We start from the raw sequence: 22,107 nt of genomic DNA, 5'->3' as shown, positions 1-22,107 counted from the left end.
CTCAATAGCACCTCCTGAAATGTAACAATGTCATCCACAGGTGACACCCTCGTATGGGGGTAATCCGATAAGGTGGGAGAATATCTCCGGACGGAAGAGTCCGTATGACGGGACCGTGACCTATCCCTCCGGTGACGATGACGGGACAGTGTCGAAGACCGACGGTCACTTCGCAATCGATGTCTCCTTCTGAACCGTGATCTAGACCTCCTACGCCTTGGGCGATCCACTGGTCGTACAGGAAGCGGGAGCTGTGGAGGCAGAACTGGAGTCCTACGCCGTGGAGGCCTCATAGGAGGTGACGGAAGGTGCAGCAAAGATGGAGGAGGCAGTTGTGGAAGCAGAGGTGGAGAAGCTGGAGGAGGAGGCAAAGGAGGTAGTGGAGGAGGCTTCCTCGGAGACAATGGCGGAGCCACTGGTGGAGTCGTAGGCGTCCTGGGCCTAGAAGGCGAATAAGTCAGAGAATATTCGGATTCCGAAGACCTAACCACTCTCCCCTTCTTCTGCACAGGTTTTGAAGAGGATACCCTGGAGGCAGACCTCTTTTCAGCCGAGCGCCAGCACCGCCGCGACCGGGGACTCGTCGATGCAGATGACAGGCTGACTACTGAGGCAGAGGACACCATCCTGGCCCCTGAACGCCTCCTCAACGTCGACTTCTCCTTCCTCGACGTCGATCGCTTCGCCTTTCTGCTTCTCGACGTCGATCATCTAGATGTCGATGAACTCCTCTACTTCGACTCTCTTCTCTTCGACGTCGACTTGTCTTTCCTTGACGTCGAACGTCGAGTCGACCTCGACGGCGAACGGCGTGTCGCCTCGACGGAGAGCGTCGGCGCCTCCTGGACTCATCTCGACGTCGATGATATGTTTACGCCGGTGAAGTCCTCGACGTCTACCTCATCCGAGGTCTCAACGTCCTTCCCCTCGACGTCGAAGACGCTTCGACCCAGAGCCCTGGGTCGATGGGGAACAGATAGCGGTCATGCCTCTCGACGCCATCGACGTCGACCGGGACCGGAGCCTTTTCTGGGCCTTTTTCCTTGACTGGGGAGACCCCAGAGGCCGAAGCACGGGCTGAGGACGATGACTGAGTCCCTCCATGTCCAGACCCACCTGGTTCCTGATGTCTCCTCAGCTCCAGGCCTTGGAGACGAATCTTCTCCCTGTCACGCAGGGTCCTCCTGGAGAAGGATTGACAAATCTTACAGGCTTCAGGAACATGGGAGGAAGGAAGACAGAGTATACATACTCTGTGGGGGTCAGATTTAGCCTTCTTCCTGGCACACTCAGGGCACTTGTCAAATAAAGCTGGCATATTCAACAGAAAGAGTGGGCAAAACTGCCTAAACAAACACAGCAAAAGGAAGAGGAAGACCCCAGACGTCGAGTGAAACACTCAAAACACTTGAAAAGTGCCAAAAATTGAAGAAATACCCAAAAAGGGAGAGCTCAATGCTCCAGGGTCCTGCTAGCAGGAGCCGGAAAAAAGAACTGAAAGTAAAAGGACTTTGGCTGTGCATCCTGGGATACCGAGGGTCTCTGGAGAGTTCCTTAAAGGCACGGTATCCCTTTTCCAGACACATAATGGCAGCCTATGGGGCTTGTCTGTCAAACTATTCATCTCTATCACTTCAAGGATTTTGGTGAAGGGGAGTTTTCTCTTTGAAGGAAACTTGGTAAAATGTGTAAAATCTGACATTGTTGGCTATCCTTTACATTGTTTAGATGAAGTGGTGGCCTTTGTAGCCTTGGAAGTGTTAGGCTGCATTATTTGTCTTGATTTTCTCTTAAGTGTCTATGCAGGACTGCAAAGAAGACATCTTAAGAGATTATTTTTGATTGCTCCGGGGTCCACGCACATGGGCGGGACTATTCACTAGATTATGAATATACTCAGAGAACCCCTACTACAGAAGCAGAGATCCCCTCCATATCCCAAAACATCATATACAATTAAAATTTCTGGACGGGACTTGCCTCACGCATTCCAGTAATTCCACAATAGCCTACCCATGTATAAATACCTAATTTTCCAGGCGTACAAATTTCAGGTTAGTATGACGTTTGAGCACAGCTGTATCACCCACCTGGTTCACTACTTTCTTCACATATATCATTTGTCTTTCGCAGCAGGATATTCCGAGAAATGCCTGAAACACCAAGATCTGTTCTTCCTCAACAAAAAATCTCCTTGTGAGTCATCACTACATTTAAGACATTCTTTTTCATGTACATGCCCCTCAGGCCTCCTATCACTTTCTCATTTCCTATGCCCTGAAGCAGGGCTGTATGAACAGGTGATTTTGCAAACGTTTTAACCCAGTTTATTTTCAGAAATCTCAGATTGGCCCCCCAAGAGCCTCAAGTTATCCAGAACGTCAGCCCCGATGACGAGTTCCATAACAGATTCTTCCACAAAATCTTGGGACTCATTCATTCTCTTAGCTAAAGTCTCAGAGTCTAGTTTGTGTTTTTGCAGAATTCCCAATCGGGTCTCTATCTCTATCCTTCGTCCTCAGTAGTGTTCCTGAAAAACCTTCCAGTTTAGCTTCAACAGCATTAACCTTGACCGCACCCTGTGCACAGTACCAGCCCCCAGTACCCACTTGGTTTGTGGTCTACAGATACACTGTATCCAGTACATGGCCCCACAGTACCAAACGGCCATTGAGTTGGCCAGCAGTTCCTGCATTACCTCTTGCCAAGAATTCTCTTTATCTCCCCCTCCACTAGCACCACCAATAAGCAAGTAACAGTCTTCCGAATAGCAAACATAGGTGGGCATATAAGGTTTTGGAAAGATACGCCACATGGGGGCAAAGTTATATGACATTTTTAAACAAATACTTTTTCTGTGGCTGTATGCAGTACCAGTATGTCCTGGTATCAACTGGGTACAGAGCATGGGTCTTCATTATGTCCTTAGCGCAGTCCATAACCCAACAAGTGCAGAATTAGGATCTGGGCAGAGTCAAAGATAAACAATAGAAGGGCAGTGATGCTATCTCACCCCAAGTCAGTGAAAATAATGAAACGCAAGGAATATTAGTTTGGTAACCTAATGTTGACTTTGCTTACCTGCGGCCAAATGTTGTTACTTGTGTTTTTTAGGTCAGGCATTAGCAGATACCTTTTTTTATTTTACTTAAATTATACATGTAATAATATATAATAAACCTACTTATAGGGGCTAACCCTCTTCATCTACTGGTCTACTATTGTGTCATTCACATTTTCCTTTCGCCCGTAACCACATACCACATAGGACAATGGGTCAGCTCCCTTCCGCCATTGACTAACTTCAGTGTGAGTTATGCCATTCTTCTCTTTCACAAAGAGAACATACACATAAAGTAATTCACTCCAGTACCTGGTGCTACTATGGCAGTGTGCTTTGTGAGGCAAACAAAATGTTTGCTTTTAATCAGTGCTTATTTTTCATATTGGCAAGGACCTGGCAGCTCCTCAAAAAAAAAGTTTTACAAAATAAACATTACAAAACAATACATGGATGGACAAAGTCATACAACCAGCAACCAACCCCAGAGCTACTAGCGTTGCTAAACCATGTTTCCTGTAGATAAGGCTACTTTCCTACCACTCTGGATAACCCTAGCCATCCTTGAGAGTGTGGTGTCCTATGCTCTGTCCACATGGCCCCAAAGTAGAAGTTTCAGCCGTGAGGTTCATTCGTGAATTGTGGCAAAAAAGACCAGTTCTTCACATCCAACCAGAAATGTGTAACCAGACAAACCCAACTGTTACATATATATGTATTTTCTCGGAAATTGCTTTGAACAGAATTGAAACAAAAGCAATTAATGGGCCGAAGTTTGCCCGAACTATACATTCTGGCCAAGTCAGGCATAACATTTTCCATCTTTTTTTTTCTGTAGTACCGTGGAAAACAAAAATAATCCTATTGTTATTTGAAAAACAAATGCAATGTTTAGGATTACAATCACCTCACCATTAACTTTCCTCTTAGAACAATTTTAAGGCTGGCTCGATTATGTTCATGTATACTTTGGAAAGTTTTGTGCAGAATTGTCCAATCAAAAACGTTATGATCAATAAAAAAAATTATTTTACTAAATCTACAAATAAATTCCACTATTATTGGATATTTCGCTATATTTCCATGTAGTGATTGTGTGTGTGTGTGCGCATGTGAGTAAAATATACATCCCCCTCACTCCCACAAGATTTAGGCCAGTTCATTTTACACATTTCTCAAATCCAATTCTTTGGTTCACTCTCTTCGGTTTATGGCTGATTCACATTTAATATGTGCCATATTTAAGCTAAAGAAATTATATTTGCTGTCCTAATCGGAAGTTCCTTAACTTCTATCACAGTGCTTATCTGGCACGCCCACTACATAGGCAGTCAGAGGTGCAGTGTGCTTCCTTGAAGATAACAGTCTTGGCTCATTTCAAGGAAGGCTGACTTCTCGTCCTTAAGTAGAACTCAATCAACCAACTAACACAAAATTCAAAGACACACTTCGTTGTACTGGTTAAACAATGCAATTTATACATTAAAAAAATGGCACCAGCTTCAAACACATTAATACACGTAACTGAAACTTCTCTCAACAGATAACCATTGTACGCACTTGTTTACAATATGAAACCTAACATTTTAAATATCACCAATGTACACCGAAATCCAAACCAAAATCAAAGTTAAACCCTTCAGATTTTTTACAAAAACTTTCAACATCCCATCCACTCCAAAAACTAAAACCTCATTTGGCTAGACCCTTGGGATACAGAAAATGAATTCATGCTCACATTGGACGCAAAGAAATGTCTAATACTACTCATGCAATGTGCACATGTCATGAACACCATGCTTTGTCCACATAAGACCCAACGGTGCCGACATGCATGTAACAAATAGTTCTGTATCTCAAACAAGTATCTCTTTCAAAATACAAAGAAGTTGTTAAGAAAAAAAGTGTAGTAACAAGCCTTTGACCTTCCCAGGACAACATGTAGTTGTTTGGGCTACTGCATCCCCAAACTGACCAGAGAAAAAGACACTAAGAGCCCTCATAGCCCAGCAAAAGAACAAGCGATACAATGTACGGCAAAACATAATACCTACGCTAACCATTTACCTTGTCAACGCAAGTACAATCTCAGAAGATATGGTGGGAGAAGGCGCCATAACCACCACGGGTTCCCCCAAAATCATCAGCTCCCACAGCATTTGGATATGAATGAGGACTGGCTGGAAACACCTGAAAGACAATGGAAAAAGAAAAAACAAAACTATCAGCAGATCATCACATAGAATCCAATCAGTCATACTGCATGTTATACTGCTCCAGGGGAGTACCACTGAGTGCCATTTCAGATTACATGTCGTATCACTGGCGCTAAAACAGGAATTCAGGAACCATCAGCAGGTGGGCATGTTTTTCCGTCCTCGGTCTTTGACAATCATGACAATCAATGTGTTATTTAACTTTTGTTTGTTTCATATTATTTATAGCTCTGCTTTTAATTTGCAGTAATTGTGTTTTTGTTTATTCTTCAACTTGATGCTCCCATCACCAAAACCTAAGAAGCCCCAAGCAAAATTCATGTTTGACTGGGGGCAAGATTTTTTAAATTGAGAATTCAACAAAAATATCTTCATGTTTAAAACATTACCCTTATTCCTTTGTCCCTCTGCTTAAAATCTGCATGGAACCTCTGCCCAAGCACGCAAACAGAATGGGGAAACCCTTGTATTAAATGAGTGCTATCACATTAAAAGAACTTGGGGGTCTCCATCTGTCCGTCACCAAATGAAGGTGTCACAAGCCATATACCTAGTTCTTCTTGCTTTTCTTACCTGGAAGGTTGTGAAACAGAATAAGATAATTAAGGGATTAGCTGGGTGAGTCTTGTGAATGAGAGAGAATAAGGATTAACAGTATAAGCAAGAAGATAATTGCTGCTTAATCTATACTCATGTGCTTTCTTCTTCTTAAATGGTTGGTAATCTGATATCACATCTCTAGACACTGCTACATTGGAAGAGAGTACAACACCCAATGAGGCTTCGAGACAACAGGTTGCATAGAACTTTCTGGTAAAAAATCACCTCCTTTCTAACTGATGCATCCATAGAGTAATGCATGCAAACATAAGCAGAGCAACCCATGTTGCTGTTCAATGAACGTGTGCAATAAAGCCATGCCTTTAGAAGGCAACTGATGTTGCCTTTGTTGTGGTGGAATGAACTTTGAAGTACCTGAACTAACTTAATGGTGTACTATTTGTAAATATCAGAGACTATCTACCTGAAAACAGTGGCTTCACCGAGTTTGCTGCCTGGAGTAAGGCTACCTTTATGTCACAAATCAATGCTCTGGCAGTCTATAATGGCTATGTCCATTCCAGCTAAACCTTTAGAGCCCTACAGTAGCGGTTCTTAACCTTTTAACTTCTGTGGACCCCCATTGAATTATTACAGGAATCAGGGGGACTGCTACGGAGTCACTATTGGAAACCTGGGACCCTGGCCTAAGCAAGTTCTATGATTTGAGCATCAAAACAATATAAAATATATAGAAAAGTATACACCAAATGATCAGATATTAAAAATATTTGATGTCATTCACAACCAAATATAGAAAAAGTTTTCAAATGTTGAATGTTGCTTCATTATTTGTTTATACTTTATTTAGATTTATTAATGTTAACATTATTTAATTTTGTAAAACCATTGCAGACTCCCTGAGTAGGCCTCACGGACCCAGTAGGTCCATGGATCCACAGGTTAAAAACCACAGCCTTGGAGACATTCAAGTATGTATGGCTGCTTCATCCGAAGTACCAGAAGGACAATTCCTTAATTTAAACAATATTTACTTACAACATTTTGCATGAACAAGGAGATCCCCTGGAAGAAACATATCCTTCTAAAAGACAACATATGGCTTGTTGCATAAAAGAGCTTGTTGATCCTTCTAGTACAGATGACGGACATCAAGAAAGCGGTCATCCTGATAAGTACGTCTAGGTCATAGCACAACAAAGGTTCAACTGGTTTACATAGAAGCAAGGCCAAAACCAAAGTCAAATCCCACTAAAGTGCAGAATGCTTAAGAGAAGAAAGAAAATGAAAAAGGCCATCAAAAAGGAATTCATAAGACATACTTAATACATTTGAATTACCAGCAAGTAATTTTTACAGGAATTAAATTCTAATGTGGTGACCAAACAGGAAAGCAAGCCAGAATAGCATTTAAAGATGCCTTCATATGATTCACTGACCACTTTAATGTTCAGCAACAAAAGCTTTTACAGTGGGCCAGGGTGGAATCCTTTCTAGAGGCGCACATAAGCACTAAACTAACATACATGGAACCTGAGAAAGTGACAGATTTGTTTTGTTAGAGGAGAGGTCTGCAAACCATACAAACGAGTTACAGGAATTAAACAAGCTTAGTGGACCCCTTGAATTTCACAGGTGATTCCAACAAACGAGTTGAAGCAAGATACACTTATAAATTATGTCTTCCAGAGCAGGAGTTCAGCATCTCACAAAAAGTTCGCTTCTGCAAATGATGCAAACTCAAGCAGCGTGTAGTATACTTGTGATCCTCACAAGATGGCCACATGTTGTCATTAGTCCTTCCTTCGTGTTCTCACCTTCCCAGTCTCCCGGAATACCCGTGTGCATTCTATCATATACTGTTTGAAAGTTCTATTCTGGTCAGTTGATGTCTGGTCAGCTGGCGAGGTGTGCGCTCTGCTGTGTTCTTGATGTGTAGTATACTTGTGATCCTCACAAGTATACTACACATCTCCCTCCCTTACAGGGACAATGAAATAATGAAACTAAGAATACTACACAGCGCTTTTTGTTTAACGTTTTCTGTTGCAAACAAGACCATTCGCAGCAAGTCCCGGGTTTTGAATAGTCTAAGTAATTTTCTAATTCATCAGCTACTTGTCTAGAACATATTGCAATCTGCTGAAGATGGAATGCTACTGTGAGAATATATTGTTGGCTAGGACCCAGTCTGGATCGCTTGGTTGCAGAGAGAATGAGATTGAGTTCTCCTCCACTCGTTTTGTTAAAATATTCCTGTGGGATAATCATTGAGGATTTACCATCTTTTCCCAGAGTAGAGTAAGAATAACTTCAGACCTAGAAGAGATCTTAATGGTTATGTATACATCTTGTCTCAGGAGTCTAAAACAGCTTTAAGTATGATAGTCTCTGCAGTGAACTCCTCAACAATAAGGACAAGAGTCTGTTGCCAATGTAATTGTAGTAGAGATGAGGGACTTGGTCAATTTATAGGCCAGCTGGTGGTCCAGAATCTAACTTTGTAGCTAAGCCAAGAAAACAGAAGCCATAAAATCCTACAGCCTCTAAAACCACACTTAAGTCAAGATTGACAAAATGCCCCACTGCCTCAATCAAAGAGATTATCCTCTTGGGATACGAAAATACAAAATCTGTACAGGTGTGTATAACTTAGAAAGGGATAGATCTGGCATCTTCCGCTTGATGGAAAATCCCAGAACAAAAAAAACAAGAACCTTACTTATCTTCGGTAATGATAATCCATCTAACTACATATTCCTCACCTTCTCAATATTCAGTCCCTGCATGCCAGAAGGTGTTGCATCCACATGATCTTCATCCTACCTCAAAAAGTGAAGACAGAGACCTGAACATAGGCACCACCCATGTGTACAGATGTTAGTTACCAAGGTATCTTTACGCACCCTCAGACATGACTCACATATTGTTGTCAGGCTGTGTGAACAAGCTAAAGTGGATACTTTTGACATATCAGACGTCAACTCTACTGAACAGAGCAGGTGGTGACGAATCTTTGGTTAGACATAATATCCACCAGACAGAGAATTTCTAAAGGTAAATAACTTGTTCTTCAAAGGGACACTTCTAATCATTGACTGCTCAAATTCTGAATTGATATCAAAGCTGTACCTTCCTGATGGACGTGGTTTTGAGGAGTGGGCTTTGCACCAGGAAATACAGCAGGACAGAATGGGCAAAATTGCCATCCGTGCAGACCTGAGAGCCGAAACAGTGGTGCCTAGATAAAGTATGGACAAATGCCCACGTGGTAGCTTACTCACTCACTTACTACCGGTTATGCCGACTGGCATGTAAAGCAACAACGAAGGAACTCCACTATTGTCCGTAGTTTATGTATGGTACCCCAGCTGTGCTTCAGGGTTTTCATTTCTGTTTCCACAGTTCACCTCCAGTTGTTCTTTGGCTTGCCTATCTTCCGCCTTCCGAGTCCAGTGAAGGACTGTTCTTGTGACTGAGTCTTGTTCTCTCCTGAATGTGTGTCCTATCCATCACCATCTTTTTCTCATAATGATGGTGTCCATGCTTTCTTGCTTGCATCCGATGGGCAGTTCCTAGTTGGAGGTTGTCCATGACCAGAAAGTGTGCACAATTCTGCTCAGGTTACTGGTGTGGAAGGATGACAGTTTGGTGATGACGCTTTCGGCATTTAACAGCATTCTTATCCATATAAGAGTTTAGACAGAGCGCAGCTCTGGTAAAGCCTCAGCTTGGTGTTGGTGTTAAGCTAAGGGGACCTCCACATATTGTTCAGCATTCTGAAGGCATTCCTGGCCTTGTTCACCCTCCTCTTGATATCACTGCCTGCCCTTCCATCATGTCTGATACCACTGCTTAAGTAGGGGAATTCTTTAGTCATGGCTAGTGTGAGAAAGTATCCTTTCTGCATGGTAGCCCCCACCTTTTGCTGAACTGCTAATGTGCTTTGACTGAGTGTGCCCTGGGCTCCTGCTAATCCGGTATCCAGTGCATATGTGCTTTCCCTAAACCTGCATTGAAACACAAACCCTATTGGCATCTCTGGCGAGAGGTCAGCCCCTGGTAAATGGTACCACAGGTACCCAGGGCACTGTGACCAGGTAAGACCTCTAAGGGCTGCAGCACTTATTGTGCCACCCTTAGAGGCCCTGTACCACTAAACTCACACACTGCCTTAGTGCAGAACAAAGTGAAGAGTCGACATGGCACACATCCCGGTTTGCCATGCCTACAACCCACTGCCCTGGCATAGATCAGTCACCCCTCTAGCTGGATGCACTATACCAGTGGTGAGGGTACAGGTGCATGAGTCCTGTACCCCTACAGTGCCCAAGTACATTCCTGGGCACAATAAGTGCAGTGCTGCCATTACGAGTATATGGTGCTTGGAGTTTGTCATTACGAACTTCATAGCACCACAATGGCTACACTGAAAGATGAGAAGTTTGATGAGAACTGAAAAGTTTGGTATCAAACTTCTCAGCACATTAAACCCACACTGATGCCAGAGTGGGATTTAATGAAAAATGCATACAGAGGGCATCGTAGAGATGCCCCCTGAAAAACGACCTACCACTAGTATCCTGGCTGAGTGACTGCTTTCAGCTGCCACCACCAGACCTGTTTCTGGACCCCTGAGTCGAAAGCCTGCTGCTCTCGGGGCCTGAATGCACATCCTGGGATTAGGTGCCAAGCCTCCTCCCCAGGATGGGCAGGGTCCACGAAGAGGAAGCGTCAAAGGCTTGCTGCCTTTGTGAGCTTCCCCAGGCCACTTGCTGCTTTCAGCAACTGGTCCCCACTGGTTCTTACCCCCACTTTGAGTGGGAGAACAGGTGGGAAAAACAAGTGAAGAAGAGAGGTGTGCCCACCTCTGCCAACTCCTCCCCTCAGGTGGGGGATGCAAGGTGAAGCACAAATCTCAGTCCCCTCCATCCTGCAGATGGGGGGACTTGGCCAACCAGGGAAAGGTTTATGCCCCCCTCCCACTAGAGGGTGGAATAATAGGGGGTGTACCCCCCTAGGGAAGGGACCCATTGGATCCAAACATTTTTACCTACCTGTAACCACCCATAAATCAAGTATTTTGGGGCACCCATGAACCTTGCTTCCTCAGACAAGAACCAACTAAAAGAAAAGAAGAAGTATGGAACAGCCGTGCCGAAGTTAACATAAGGAAGACGCCCACTGACTTAGCCCCAGCCCTACCGGCCTGTCTTCAACTCGAACCTGCTCCTGTGAAATACCGGTGTGTCATGCAACATCAAAAACCCCACAGGACCTGCCTGCCTTCAACCACAAAGACTGAGTCTCCTGAGTCCACCAGATTTGTTCATCAACAACCTCTGTCCCCGGTTGGAAACCGCAAATCCGCACCACTCTGCACCTGCCGTTCACGGCCAGAGCTTGAGTGGGCAGACACCACGAGGAGACCCTCCCCCCCCCCCCAGCGATCCTGACCCGAGATCTGTCGATCCTGACCCGGGATCCGGCGACCCCTGACCTGCCTCAAGCCTCCAGCCGACGCCTGCAGCCTCAAATCGGCAGATCCCCACAACCAGGAGCTGGTAAGAAGATCCGACCCTAAAAGGCACCCCTGCACCCAACGCCCCACGGCCTTGGGTGGCCCAACTGACAGTGCCTAACCAACGCCCAGCATCCCAACTTACCTCTCCAAGTGGTGCTCACACTCATGAGACCTTCGTCCCAGAACCTGCAGTGCTTTTGCAAACCGGTGACTCCCCATCGAAAGCTAGAGGACTTCTGATGCCAAAACAGCACTCCGCTGCACTGGGGCTGAGTGTGTAACGTTTGTGCTGGCCTACACCCCCATTTCCCCGGAGATTAAGTCTAGGAGCTTTGCTTCCACAACCCAGTGGCCTGCTCGTCAGCAGCCACCAACCGGAGGCCCCCTATCCCCCATTGGATAACATTGGGCCTCAGCCCTCTGCACCGGGCACCCTAGTGCTGCTGAGGGTGTAACAAGAGTGCATCCTTGACCCTGGGGGACCCCTTAGTCTAACCCCAGAATACCAACTCCTACACAAAGTACTTACCTTTAACACTATTTTCCTCCATAGGATAACATTGACTGTTTTTCTATGAAACGTTTCTAAGTGTGGAGTTGGAAAACCTAAGAAATCCTTTTAAAATTGTACCAATTAACAAAAGCGCTTTTACTTACCTGCTTTCAGGAAATGTCCCAGTGCGGTATCCAGGTCTACTGCACTGTGTAAGAAAAGTATTCTAAAGAGTAACTTACCTGTTATTTTAATCCAAAGCCTATACAAAGTATATGTACTGTATTTTCAAAGCATTGCATTTCTCAGTAACAGTACGGTAAATCAAAACGAAGAGCATATGCAATTACAATCCAAACTGTGTTACAACTGTATATTTACTGCACAGTATTTATCACTTACCTGTGCCAGGCTTGCTTGGTTCTAGGAAATAAAATAACTAAAAGAAAAATTGTATACTAAAAAATTGGTCTGAAGTTCAGTCTGAGTGTGTGAAATCATTTGTTGATTGAGTGTGTACAACAAATGCTTAACACTGTCCTCTGAATAAAAGCCTTACTGCTCGACGGAACTAAAACAAATGAGATGCTATCTAGCTTTACCTCTGCCTACCTTTGGGGTTCCACTGGACTCTGTGCACACTATACTTCACTTTGGTATAGTATATACAGAGGTTAATCAAAGAGAACTAGCTATGTATGTATGCTATCTGGCTGCAGGGAAACCATTGGTTTAGTATGAAGGCCCTCACCCACCAACCTAGTTGGTGGCATGCTTCATCATCGGGCCCCACCCGAGGCACCGAGTGCGCCTCAGGTGTGCTGCGACGCCAGATTACTGCGGAGAGGGTTTTTTGGAAGGTAAGTTTTCTGTGCAGGTGTGTTGCGTGAGATTTTAAAATGCTGTCCTTGGGATCCCTAAAGGTTACTTTATTGTTGAGCCCCAGGCAGAGGTTAAAAACAAATACTTGGGACGTGTAGGGGTTGACTCATGGTCTCCCACGTCCAGTGCGGTCGACTAGTTACAGCCAGGCCTTTTTATTAAACTGGCTTTCTTCAGGACCTATGTGGGGGGGTGTTACAGGGATCTATGTGATTATCAGTGCCCTGTATGTGAAGCACGCGCTAAGGTGCTGATATATGTAAGAGGTATTTCTTCTCAGTTTGTACTCCTGTCTACAGAGTACAAAACTCCCTGGACTTCCGCCGGAGGGTCAGGACTTATTAGCACTTTGGCTGTGTCTCCAGGTCCAATGGAACACCTGTGATTCGGTCGCAAGGTCCTCGGACAGCCAAAGTGCTAATAAGTCCCGACCCTCCGGCGGAACCAAACTAAGGTCCCACTGTGGCATAACTGAAGGATTAGAATTAAAAGTAAGCCCGTTCAAAAATGTTTCACAACTGGTGGCAACAGAAGAGAAGCCAACATCCATGTCATATAACAGTGGCTCAATGTTTATCTACATCTTTTCTACAATCAGCAGTTACTCTAAGTTGCTAAAAATGCTATATGGATATTTTTTGTAATGTTCTCATTTAAAAATGTTTAATAACTTTTTTTTTTTTATAAAGTAGAATGTGGAGGTTTGGATGCAGAACTTTGCCCTGTTGTTGTAATTGCAGATTTCCCAGAAGGGACAGTTAAAGCAGAGGCATATGTTAAGGTTCAACTCATCGGAAAAACAGGCTCCAAGCACAATTTGAGGATATCAGGAACAGCTGTGATTGCTCCATCCAGACCTTCTTCAGGACTTGGAGTTACCGATGGGAATGCCTACAAGAGATCGGGGTACCAATGAAGACAGAACACACCTCTCAGAGGCTAGAGGAGGAAACTCTAGGGTGCAAAAGGCTTGACACTGAACATTCTTGGAGGTAACGAAAAAGTCTATTCAAGGCACGGCAGACACCTTGAACCATTTCCAGCAAGATGGCGTCATCGGAGTTCGCCTGCTTTGACGCTGAGACCTCCCCCCCAACTCCCCGCAGCTGAATGATTTCCAAGGACTTGCTGTGAAGGTCCAGCTACCTAGTTTAGAAAAAAGGGGGACCCCTACTGTTAATGCATGCACTACCGGTAGGGAAATTAGACAATATTTTAGAAGAACATACGGTAGTGCGCTAAGTAATTAAGCCAAACAACCCAAGGAATCAACAAAGCTAATTAGCTAATACATGTGACATATAGAGCAAATTAATAGAACAAAACCCAATAGTTATATTCAAAATAGTATTATGATTTATTTAAATATTTTGTTCATTTTTTTGATAAGAATTTTGTTTCTAAAAGATACATATAAGCATTTAAAACATCAAAAACATTCAGTTTGTAAATACAAAAAATTATTGACATATTTTCAAAACACGTGACAAAGGAAATGTGAATGTGTGAAATTGACATACATAAAAACATAAACAGAATACAAATGACTATGATGGTAGGTCGGGCTAGTGGAGTAAGCAAAGCGGTGGGTGGGAACTCTACGCGCGTTTCGGCATTTGCCTTCTTCAGGAGTCCGTCATTTGCTTTAAGACAGAAACATAACAAAAAGACAGAAGGTTAATTCTTATTTTAAGCAAAATTTCTTGCTGATCAGACAGGAAGGCTGGGTGATAATCTGTACCTCGCTTACTATTCCAACTTGGATTGTATGATATTTCTAAAATGATAATTCCATTGGAGGTATTGGAAGGTTGACCATGGTTGTGCAACACTTATAAGTTATTCTTGTTGTCTTGGTAAATTAACTGGATGTAGGATTCGACGATAGATCCCGGGTGAAGTAGTATTAAACGTCAAGCTTGTAAGTAAACCGAATCATGGGCGGTAACTGACTGTGACTGATATATGTCAGCCGCTATAGTAGAGTTGTCGGTATTAATTAATATATAATGTTCTATGTTTGTCATCTCTTTACCTAAGTGGAAAAAGGGCGTTGGGATGCATAATGATAGTGGACACGCCGCCAAATAACGATAAAAGGTCGAGCGCGAGGCTTCACCGGGGGTTCTGGATACCTGCGTGAACACGTCGAGGGTCGAAGGTCCAGCTACCCCCACAGACTCAGAGCCTCTAGCCACAGTGCAAAAGACCCCACACTGCCCTGCTTATTGCAGTATCACATGGCGGTCCTGCTATCTGTCAAAACCTGAACTAACTTGCACTTGATAGATGGCAGGAAGGACTTGAGGCTCTGAAGGATGGTGCACACCTCCAGGAAACGGATGTGGCACCACAGCTCTACCTGACAAAGAGGCCTTTTAAAACATGGACTTTGTCTGATAGAGCCCTCCAATGCTGTAAACACTGAAGAACTGAGGTTCCACTGCAGAGCTCACATATGCCACTGGGCATGAGCCGCCAGTACGATGCACAAGGCCAGAAAACCAAGAAGCCTCAGAACCGCCAAGGTCAGAAGAAAGGCATGAGGTCAACACATTAGGTTCATAGCCTGCATGTCATGGACTTATTGCGAGGACAAAACGATTTTGCTAGTCACCAAGTCTAGGATGGTCCTTATAAAGAAACTCCTTTGCAACAACTGAAGATGGAATTTTCGGTCCATTGATAGAAAACCCTAGAGGCCCAGTAAGGAGGTGATCCATGACTGACTAACTGAGGAAAGGATGCCTACAACAGCCAATCGTCAAGGCATAGGAATACATACATCCCTGAGCTGTGAAGATAGACAGCGACTACCACCATCACCGTTATTAGAACCTGGGAGCCAAGGAGCGGTTGAAGGGCAAAATGGTAAATTGAAAGTGTAAAAACCCCCAACAAACCGGAGGAAATACCTCCAAAACTGGGGGAGAGGCACATGAAAGCATGCATTTAGCAACTACATCCAGCTTTCAGAGTTAATAGAAGACAGCACCTGGACCAAAGGTAGCATCTTGAGCTTGTCCTTCCAAAGTAAAGTGTTCAGAAACCTGACTAAAGCGGTCTGATCTCAATTCTTTTAGGGAACCAAGAATAAGTGGAGAAGCATAGCATGCTTTCAGTGATAGGGATATAATCTGTTGATAAGTGACCAAAAACTCGAGGATCGTGGGGAGGGTAGAAGAAGATGAGATGTAAATGCTATACTAAATAAGAGAGTAGCTACTAAAACTCTGGTACTGTTGAATTATCAGATGGAAAAGAGAAATCCTGTGGAGTGTGCTGTTGCTCGGCTGCCCTTAACTAGCTCAAAAGCCAAGTCAATGTTTTCTCCAAAAAGTCTGGAGTCGTAAAATGGCATGTCCATCACAGATGTCTGAACATACCCTAAAAAGCCCAGGGTGTGGGCATGGCAATAAACCACAATGCTGATGCCCATAGTATGAACTACACAGAAAGAAGTGTCTAGACAGAACCGAAAATAATATATACTTAGCAGTGTCCTGGCTATCATGTGCCCTCTATGTGAAGGTATTATGAAATTATGACCACACTAAACCCAGAAATTAACTGGAGGAGGGAACTAAAGGAACAGGGCCCTAGGAGCAGGCCAGCTTCCAACACAAAATGTTTAACCCAAAAAGGCCTGCTCCCAGTAATGTGACTGAAGGTGCTCAAGGTTCAATTGCGAGTGTGGACATCTCAAAAAAAGTGAAGGACTGGCCTCACACACCACCTGGTGTCATACTTCATCATCGGCCGTCCTCCCACTCTAAGAACTTGGTTTGATAGAGGGCGGGCATTCACCTGACAACAGGGATGCACTTCTAAACTAAGTGGGGGCCCATAGTGAATGAGTGAAATTTTAAAACCATAACAGTTGCCAAGTTAAATTTTAATGGAGTAGGTAACTGTATGGTATTAAAAAACAGTGGACGGTGCTGTGGGGAACTTTATTATCTCCTCACCATATTCAATCGGATCAACATGTTTCTGCCTAGTGTCCCTAAAAGGTACATGGCATTCATCAGGACCTGTATTAAAATGGGGGCTCCATTCTTACCAAATTTGTGGTGAGAAAACCACTAGGTGGGGTGACCTTTGCCACTCTCCACATCCGGGGGCTCTCTGTAAGAAAGAAATTGTGTACAAGAAAACCTTCAGTATACTCAGGTCACTTAAAGAAACCGATTTGGAACCACAACCACACAAATTAGCGTGTGTGGCTATATGTGTAACACGTGACTCATCTGTGCACACACAAAATAATTCTATAGTGGAGATAAATCTCTCACATCTTACCCAAGAACTTCAACCTACGTGCTCCATGGAAGAAGGAAAAATGAAAGCTCCTCTAGTCAAACTCTAGCAAATTAAAAAGAAAGAGTAGCCGCGGTAAAAATATATACATCATATGCATACACATGTAATAGTAAAGGTTTAGAATGGCTGTTTTTCATCAAAACATGCTTTCATTACACATTTCTCTTAATTAATAACGATCAGTCAGAGTACAGGGAGTACCTTACGCAAGCCAAAATCACGAAGCTACAAAAAGATGTACAGAATTTCAGTTGTGACACCGTGTACCCATACACCACTGACTAGTACTACAAGACACCCCAGCAACCTCAGATGGCTAAAATACAACAATGATTTAGACCGACCCGCAAAATTAGACATTCAGCTCTGGAGAGGAAAGGAGTACCTCCGACAGTAGCAGAGATGAGAGCAATGGAGGCCAGTATGTGATAAAACATCAGAACCCCAAACACCCAATGTTCGCAGCACCCATGCACCCCTTTGGATTTTGGCAACAACCATACTAACCCCCAGGATTCGGATTCCCACAGGGACCGCATCCTTTTTTATACAGAGGCAGGGGCAGAGGAAGAGGCAGACAAAAACAAAGAAGAAATACCAGAGTCCAATTTGAAGACCAAATACCCAACACAACGGGAGCAGTGACTCGGAGAAAAGGGAGGGGTAATGGCCCAACTACGAGCAGAGAATAACGAACATTGTGAATCTCAGAGATAACTCAGTCTAAAAGGATGAAGAGCCTATTCTGTCCATAGGGTTGGGTTTTGCCCCAACACCCATTAATCACCCATTTTTCCTGAATGGGGAACTAGCACAATTCTTGACGAAAAAACAACACTAGTCACTGGTTTAGGAAGAAATCTACAAACTTGCCACCTACACAGAACGTCCCATGTCACATACAAGCATTTGAACAGGCGGTACTGAAAGAAGTTGAGATGCTTGACTTTCAAAACAGAAAAGGATTTCAGAATCTGACAAAAGGAGAAAGAACGGCACTCCAAAACCTCAAAAACAATACGGATCTGGTTATTAAACCAGGGGATAAGAGAGGCGCCATTGTGCTTATGAACCTGACCATGTATCATGAAGAGTGTAATCGACTGCATGCAGATACAATCAGCTACGAAGTGTACCACAGGGACCCTATCAACCGTCTCATGAATGAAATCAGGAGTACGGATGACGAAGCACTTACCAAAGACTGGATTACAAGACATGAGGCAAAGTTTCTCACCAACGACAGTCCCAGAACACCAAGGTTTTACACCCTACCAAAATTCCATAGGAATAAATAGCCCCCACCAGGAAGACCAATTGTCTCGGGCACTGGATCACTACAGGAGCGCCTTTCGCAAATTGGCGACTGGTTCCTAAGACCTATTGTACAGAGATCACCCTCATACCTCCGGGACACGAAAGATGTCCTCTGCCATCTACATCTACAGGATTTGGAGATAAACACCACTGAGGACGTCTTCATAACAATGGATAGGCGCTCTACACCAGCATCCCGCAGAGATGGCTGTTGTAGAACATATCCTGTTGAATATGGATTGGGAATTCATAACCCCAAGACATTTCATTATGGAATGCGCTGATGTGGTACTCACTGAAAACTATTTTGAATTTGAAGATGTCATATACCATCAGATGAAAGGCTCGTCCATGGGCAGCACCTTTGCCCCGAGCATGGCATGCCTTTATGTAAACTTGTTCGAGGAAGATCATATCTTCAACCAGAGCAACCCTTATGCGACACAATTGGAAACCTGGAAACGTTATACAGATGACGTGCTCATCGTATGGCATGGGATTGCAGAGGAAGCAACAGCCTTTGTACAGTGGATCAACACCAAAGATGAGTACCTAAAGTTCACACATTCCATTGACACAGAGAACGCTATCTTTTTGGACCTTGATATTTCAATGACATCAAAAGGTATCTGTACCAAAGTAGATAACAAACCAGCTACCATCCAAGGGCCTCATGACAAAACTTGCCCGTAGGCCAGTTCCTTTGAATACGGAGAAACTGTTCAAAGATAGAAACATTTAATGAGCAAGCTGAACAACTTGAAAAAAAGCTACGGGATCTTAACTATCCACAATAAATGGTCAGAAAGGCGAAGTAAAGGGCCTGGAACAACCATCAGGATGCACTGCTGGAACAAACATACAAAGAAAAAACAGACAGTAGTATGTGTAACTACATACACTCCTGTATCAAACAAAGTCCAGAGCCTCATAAGACAAGCATTTGCAAATGCAATAGGTCTAGCATTACTGAAAGTTTGAGCTATTGGCATTGCTAACAATAATGAACTATTATTAGCAACACCAGTAGCTCAAACTTTCAGTAATGCAAGACCTATTACATTGCAAATGCTTCTGTGATTCCTGCGATTCTGGGCAAATCACTTAATCTCCACATGCCTACCAAAAATGAATGTGCGCTTCTGTAATGTAACTCTTCCTCATGTAAAGCATCCCAGTACCTTCGGGTCGAGTTTGTGCTATATAAAACTGCAACAACAAAAAAATGTATACACACACTCCCCGGAGCTACATTTGGACATGCAGTTGCAGAGATGCCAATGTTTCTTAGACGTCCTCGTGAACATAAATACTGCAGAAAGTAAAAGATAGCATTCCTCAGAACACATACAAAGCAGCTCAGACATACCATTTCGTACATTATCACAAAGCTCACAAAAGTGCCAACCGCAATGGAAAACATTTAAATTCATGCTGAAAAGAAATGCTCCTATATAATTACTAAGTTACTTACCTGTAGCATGTAGCTGCCGCCCTTTACACATAGAGCTCGACATGGCTGCGGCCATCTCACGACGCTCCGGCTAAAATTGATTTTGGGTGACAGGATGGGGAGATTAAATGAAGTTGAACCCCCCCGCCCCCCCTCCTCCAAAGGAGCTGCGCTGTTCGTTGGAAGAGAAAAAAAATGCAGTCTGAGATTATGGTAAAAAAGGAGCCACCAGAGCAGTGCTCTTATTTAATAAGTTATTTAATTAGATGTAGCTGCCGCCCTGCCCGGAAACGCTTGCGGCTATTTAAATGTAGAGTCCAGGTTGAAAAGTGTTGTGGGGGCTGGCAGCTCAGGGGGTGGTATGGAACACTATAAAGCGAGTACGCTGTGTTTCAGTATTTGCACACGTTTTTTTTCTTCGTGCGTCATTCTCTCACTTTTAATTAAATTAATTGCAGTTTAAAAGGTAGCGTGTTACCAGCCACGTCTGCCTGCGCGATTGATAGTGACTGTCAGCGAAGAAACCTGCTCCTCTTAATCTGTTTGTTTTCTCTTAATCACAATTCCCTCCAGTTGCTTTTATGGGAGCTTAGTGGGCAAGATGAAGCATTAGTTGACAAACTCCTATACAAGGGACACGTCCACAAGGTCACTTGGGTAGCTAATCACAGAGCAAATACAGCTACATCCAATATGGCCGTCACGCCTTTTTGGCTATTTAGTAGTATGTGGTCTAGTTTGTCAATTTACTCCTCCGCCTTCTCTTTAGAGCCGCAAGTGTATTGAGGCAGTGCGTCGCTAGGCGAGACCTAAAAAAAGTGGCACATTCTAAACAGTGCACAGTAGCAATGGGCTCCCCGCTTTTCGCATCTAAAATAAGTAAGAGCCTATGCGACTAATTGGTTCATGCAAAGATACATCCCTGAGAAACAACAGAACAAACCACACTCTTGAAACATCAGAGACCTTTTAGACACTTCCTGTGTGGAAATTGCATATCCTGCCCACTGACTTTCACTACCAGAGAAGTGAATATGGCGACTGAAGGACTTCAGTAATTGTAACACTGAGAATGTGGTGTATTTACTCACATGCCAATGTGGCCTTAGGTATGTGGGCATGACCACCAGGAAAATAAAGATCCACATCAATCAACATCTGAGAACCATCAGATGTAGGAAATCAAATATCAAACTAACAAAACAGGATGTATGACATCACAACGCATGCTTTTACCACGCATGCTTTTACATCGCAACTTTTACAACGCATGCCTTTACAACGCATAGTGTTGAGGGGTGCTGGATAGTGAATAGTTTAATTTACTATTCCAACTCCAGTCCCCGTGGATAGTAGGGAAGGTGTTGGATAGTAAATTAAATCTATTCTCTATCTTAGAGCGCCCCCAGCACAATGCGTTGTAATGGTTTGCGTTGTAAAAGTTACGATGTAAAAGCACTGCGTGGTAAAAGTTGCGTTGTAAAGGATGTTTCCCAACAAAAAAATTCCTCGTACGAAACCATATAGACAACGACCTAAAATGGGTGGTTTTGGAAGTCATGAAGAAACAGAAGATGGACATCACAAAGAATCTGCACATTAGAGAACAACAATGGGTGTTTCGCCTCCGTTCATGGGAGACGGGCCTGAATGATGAAATTCCCTGGCTACAGTTGGGGCAGTAACAGCAGCCCATATATGGAACCGCCCAATATGGATTATGTCCCTGGGATGAACAAATCATATCTAACACTGTCTTTATAAAAAGGAGTGCATTTTGGGCATATCCTCAGTATATTTTTATCAAGCTCCTAAGAACTTCTCTCATTAGTTTACTTTGCGCGAAGAGCACAGACGTGACCTTTTATGATCTGTAATCGACATCTACGCGAAGGACAGGCACTGCCTGGCCCTCGGGCGCACACGCAACACGTGACCAATGCACCATGCTCACTTCCGTGTGAGACGCATGCTATTGTTGCAGGGCTGGCCTTACCCCAAATCAGGAGCTAGCCTGACTATCTCTTCCCCCGCTCCTGCAGACACGGGACATCAACGTAGGGGCAATGCGACATAGAGCTTAACGCCTAAAGCAGGTCAGGCATTTAAATCTAATCCTTTCATCGGCGCGTAATGGGACACCGGACATAACGCAAGTGTTGGCAATTAGCGCTAATTAGGGCTTTTTACCCACCTCACACCCAATTTAGCGCACTTTTCAAACCTCTTGACCCCCCAGCTCGGTTATCACCGGGGAGGAAAGCAGAATACAACTAG

At 43.9% G+C, this 22,107-nt stretch overlaps 1 protein-coding gene across 1 annotated transcript in view; it reads right to left on the bottom strand.

Moving 5' to 3' along the window:
* Positions 1-22,107, bottom strand: part of DENND6B (DENN domain containing 6B) — a 324,585-nt gene that overhangs the window by 120,845 nt on the left and 181,633 nt on the right. Inside the window, exon 10 of the mRNA XM_086918846.1 lies at positions 5,129-5,251. Within this exon, the coding sequence (XP_086774972.1) occupies positions 5,129-5,251 (123 nt within the window). The remainder of the gene's footprint in view (positions 1-5,128; positions 5,252-22,107) is intronic.

Source organism: Lissotriton vulgaris, chromosome 1_1 (genome assembly GCF_964263255.1).
Source record: "Lissotriton vulgaris chromosome 1_1, aLisVul1.2, whole genome shotgun sequence".
NCBI classification, from domain to species: domain Eukaryota; kingdom Metazoa; phylum Chordata; class Amphibia; order Caudata; family Salamandridae; genus Lissotriton; species Lissotriton vulgaris.
The sequence above is the reverse complement of the archived record's forward strand: the minus strand, read 5'-3'. Positions and strand labels throughout refer to the sequence as shown.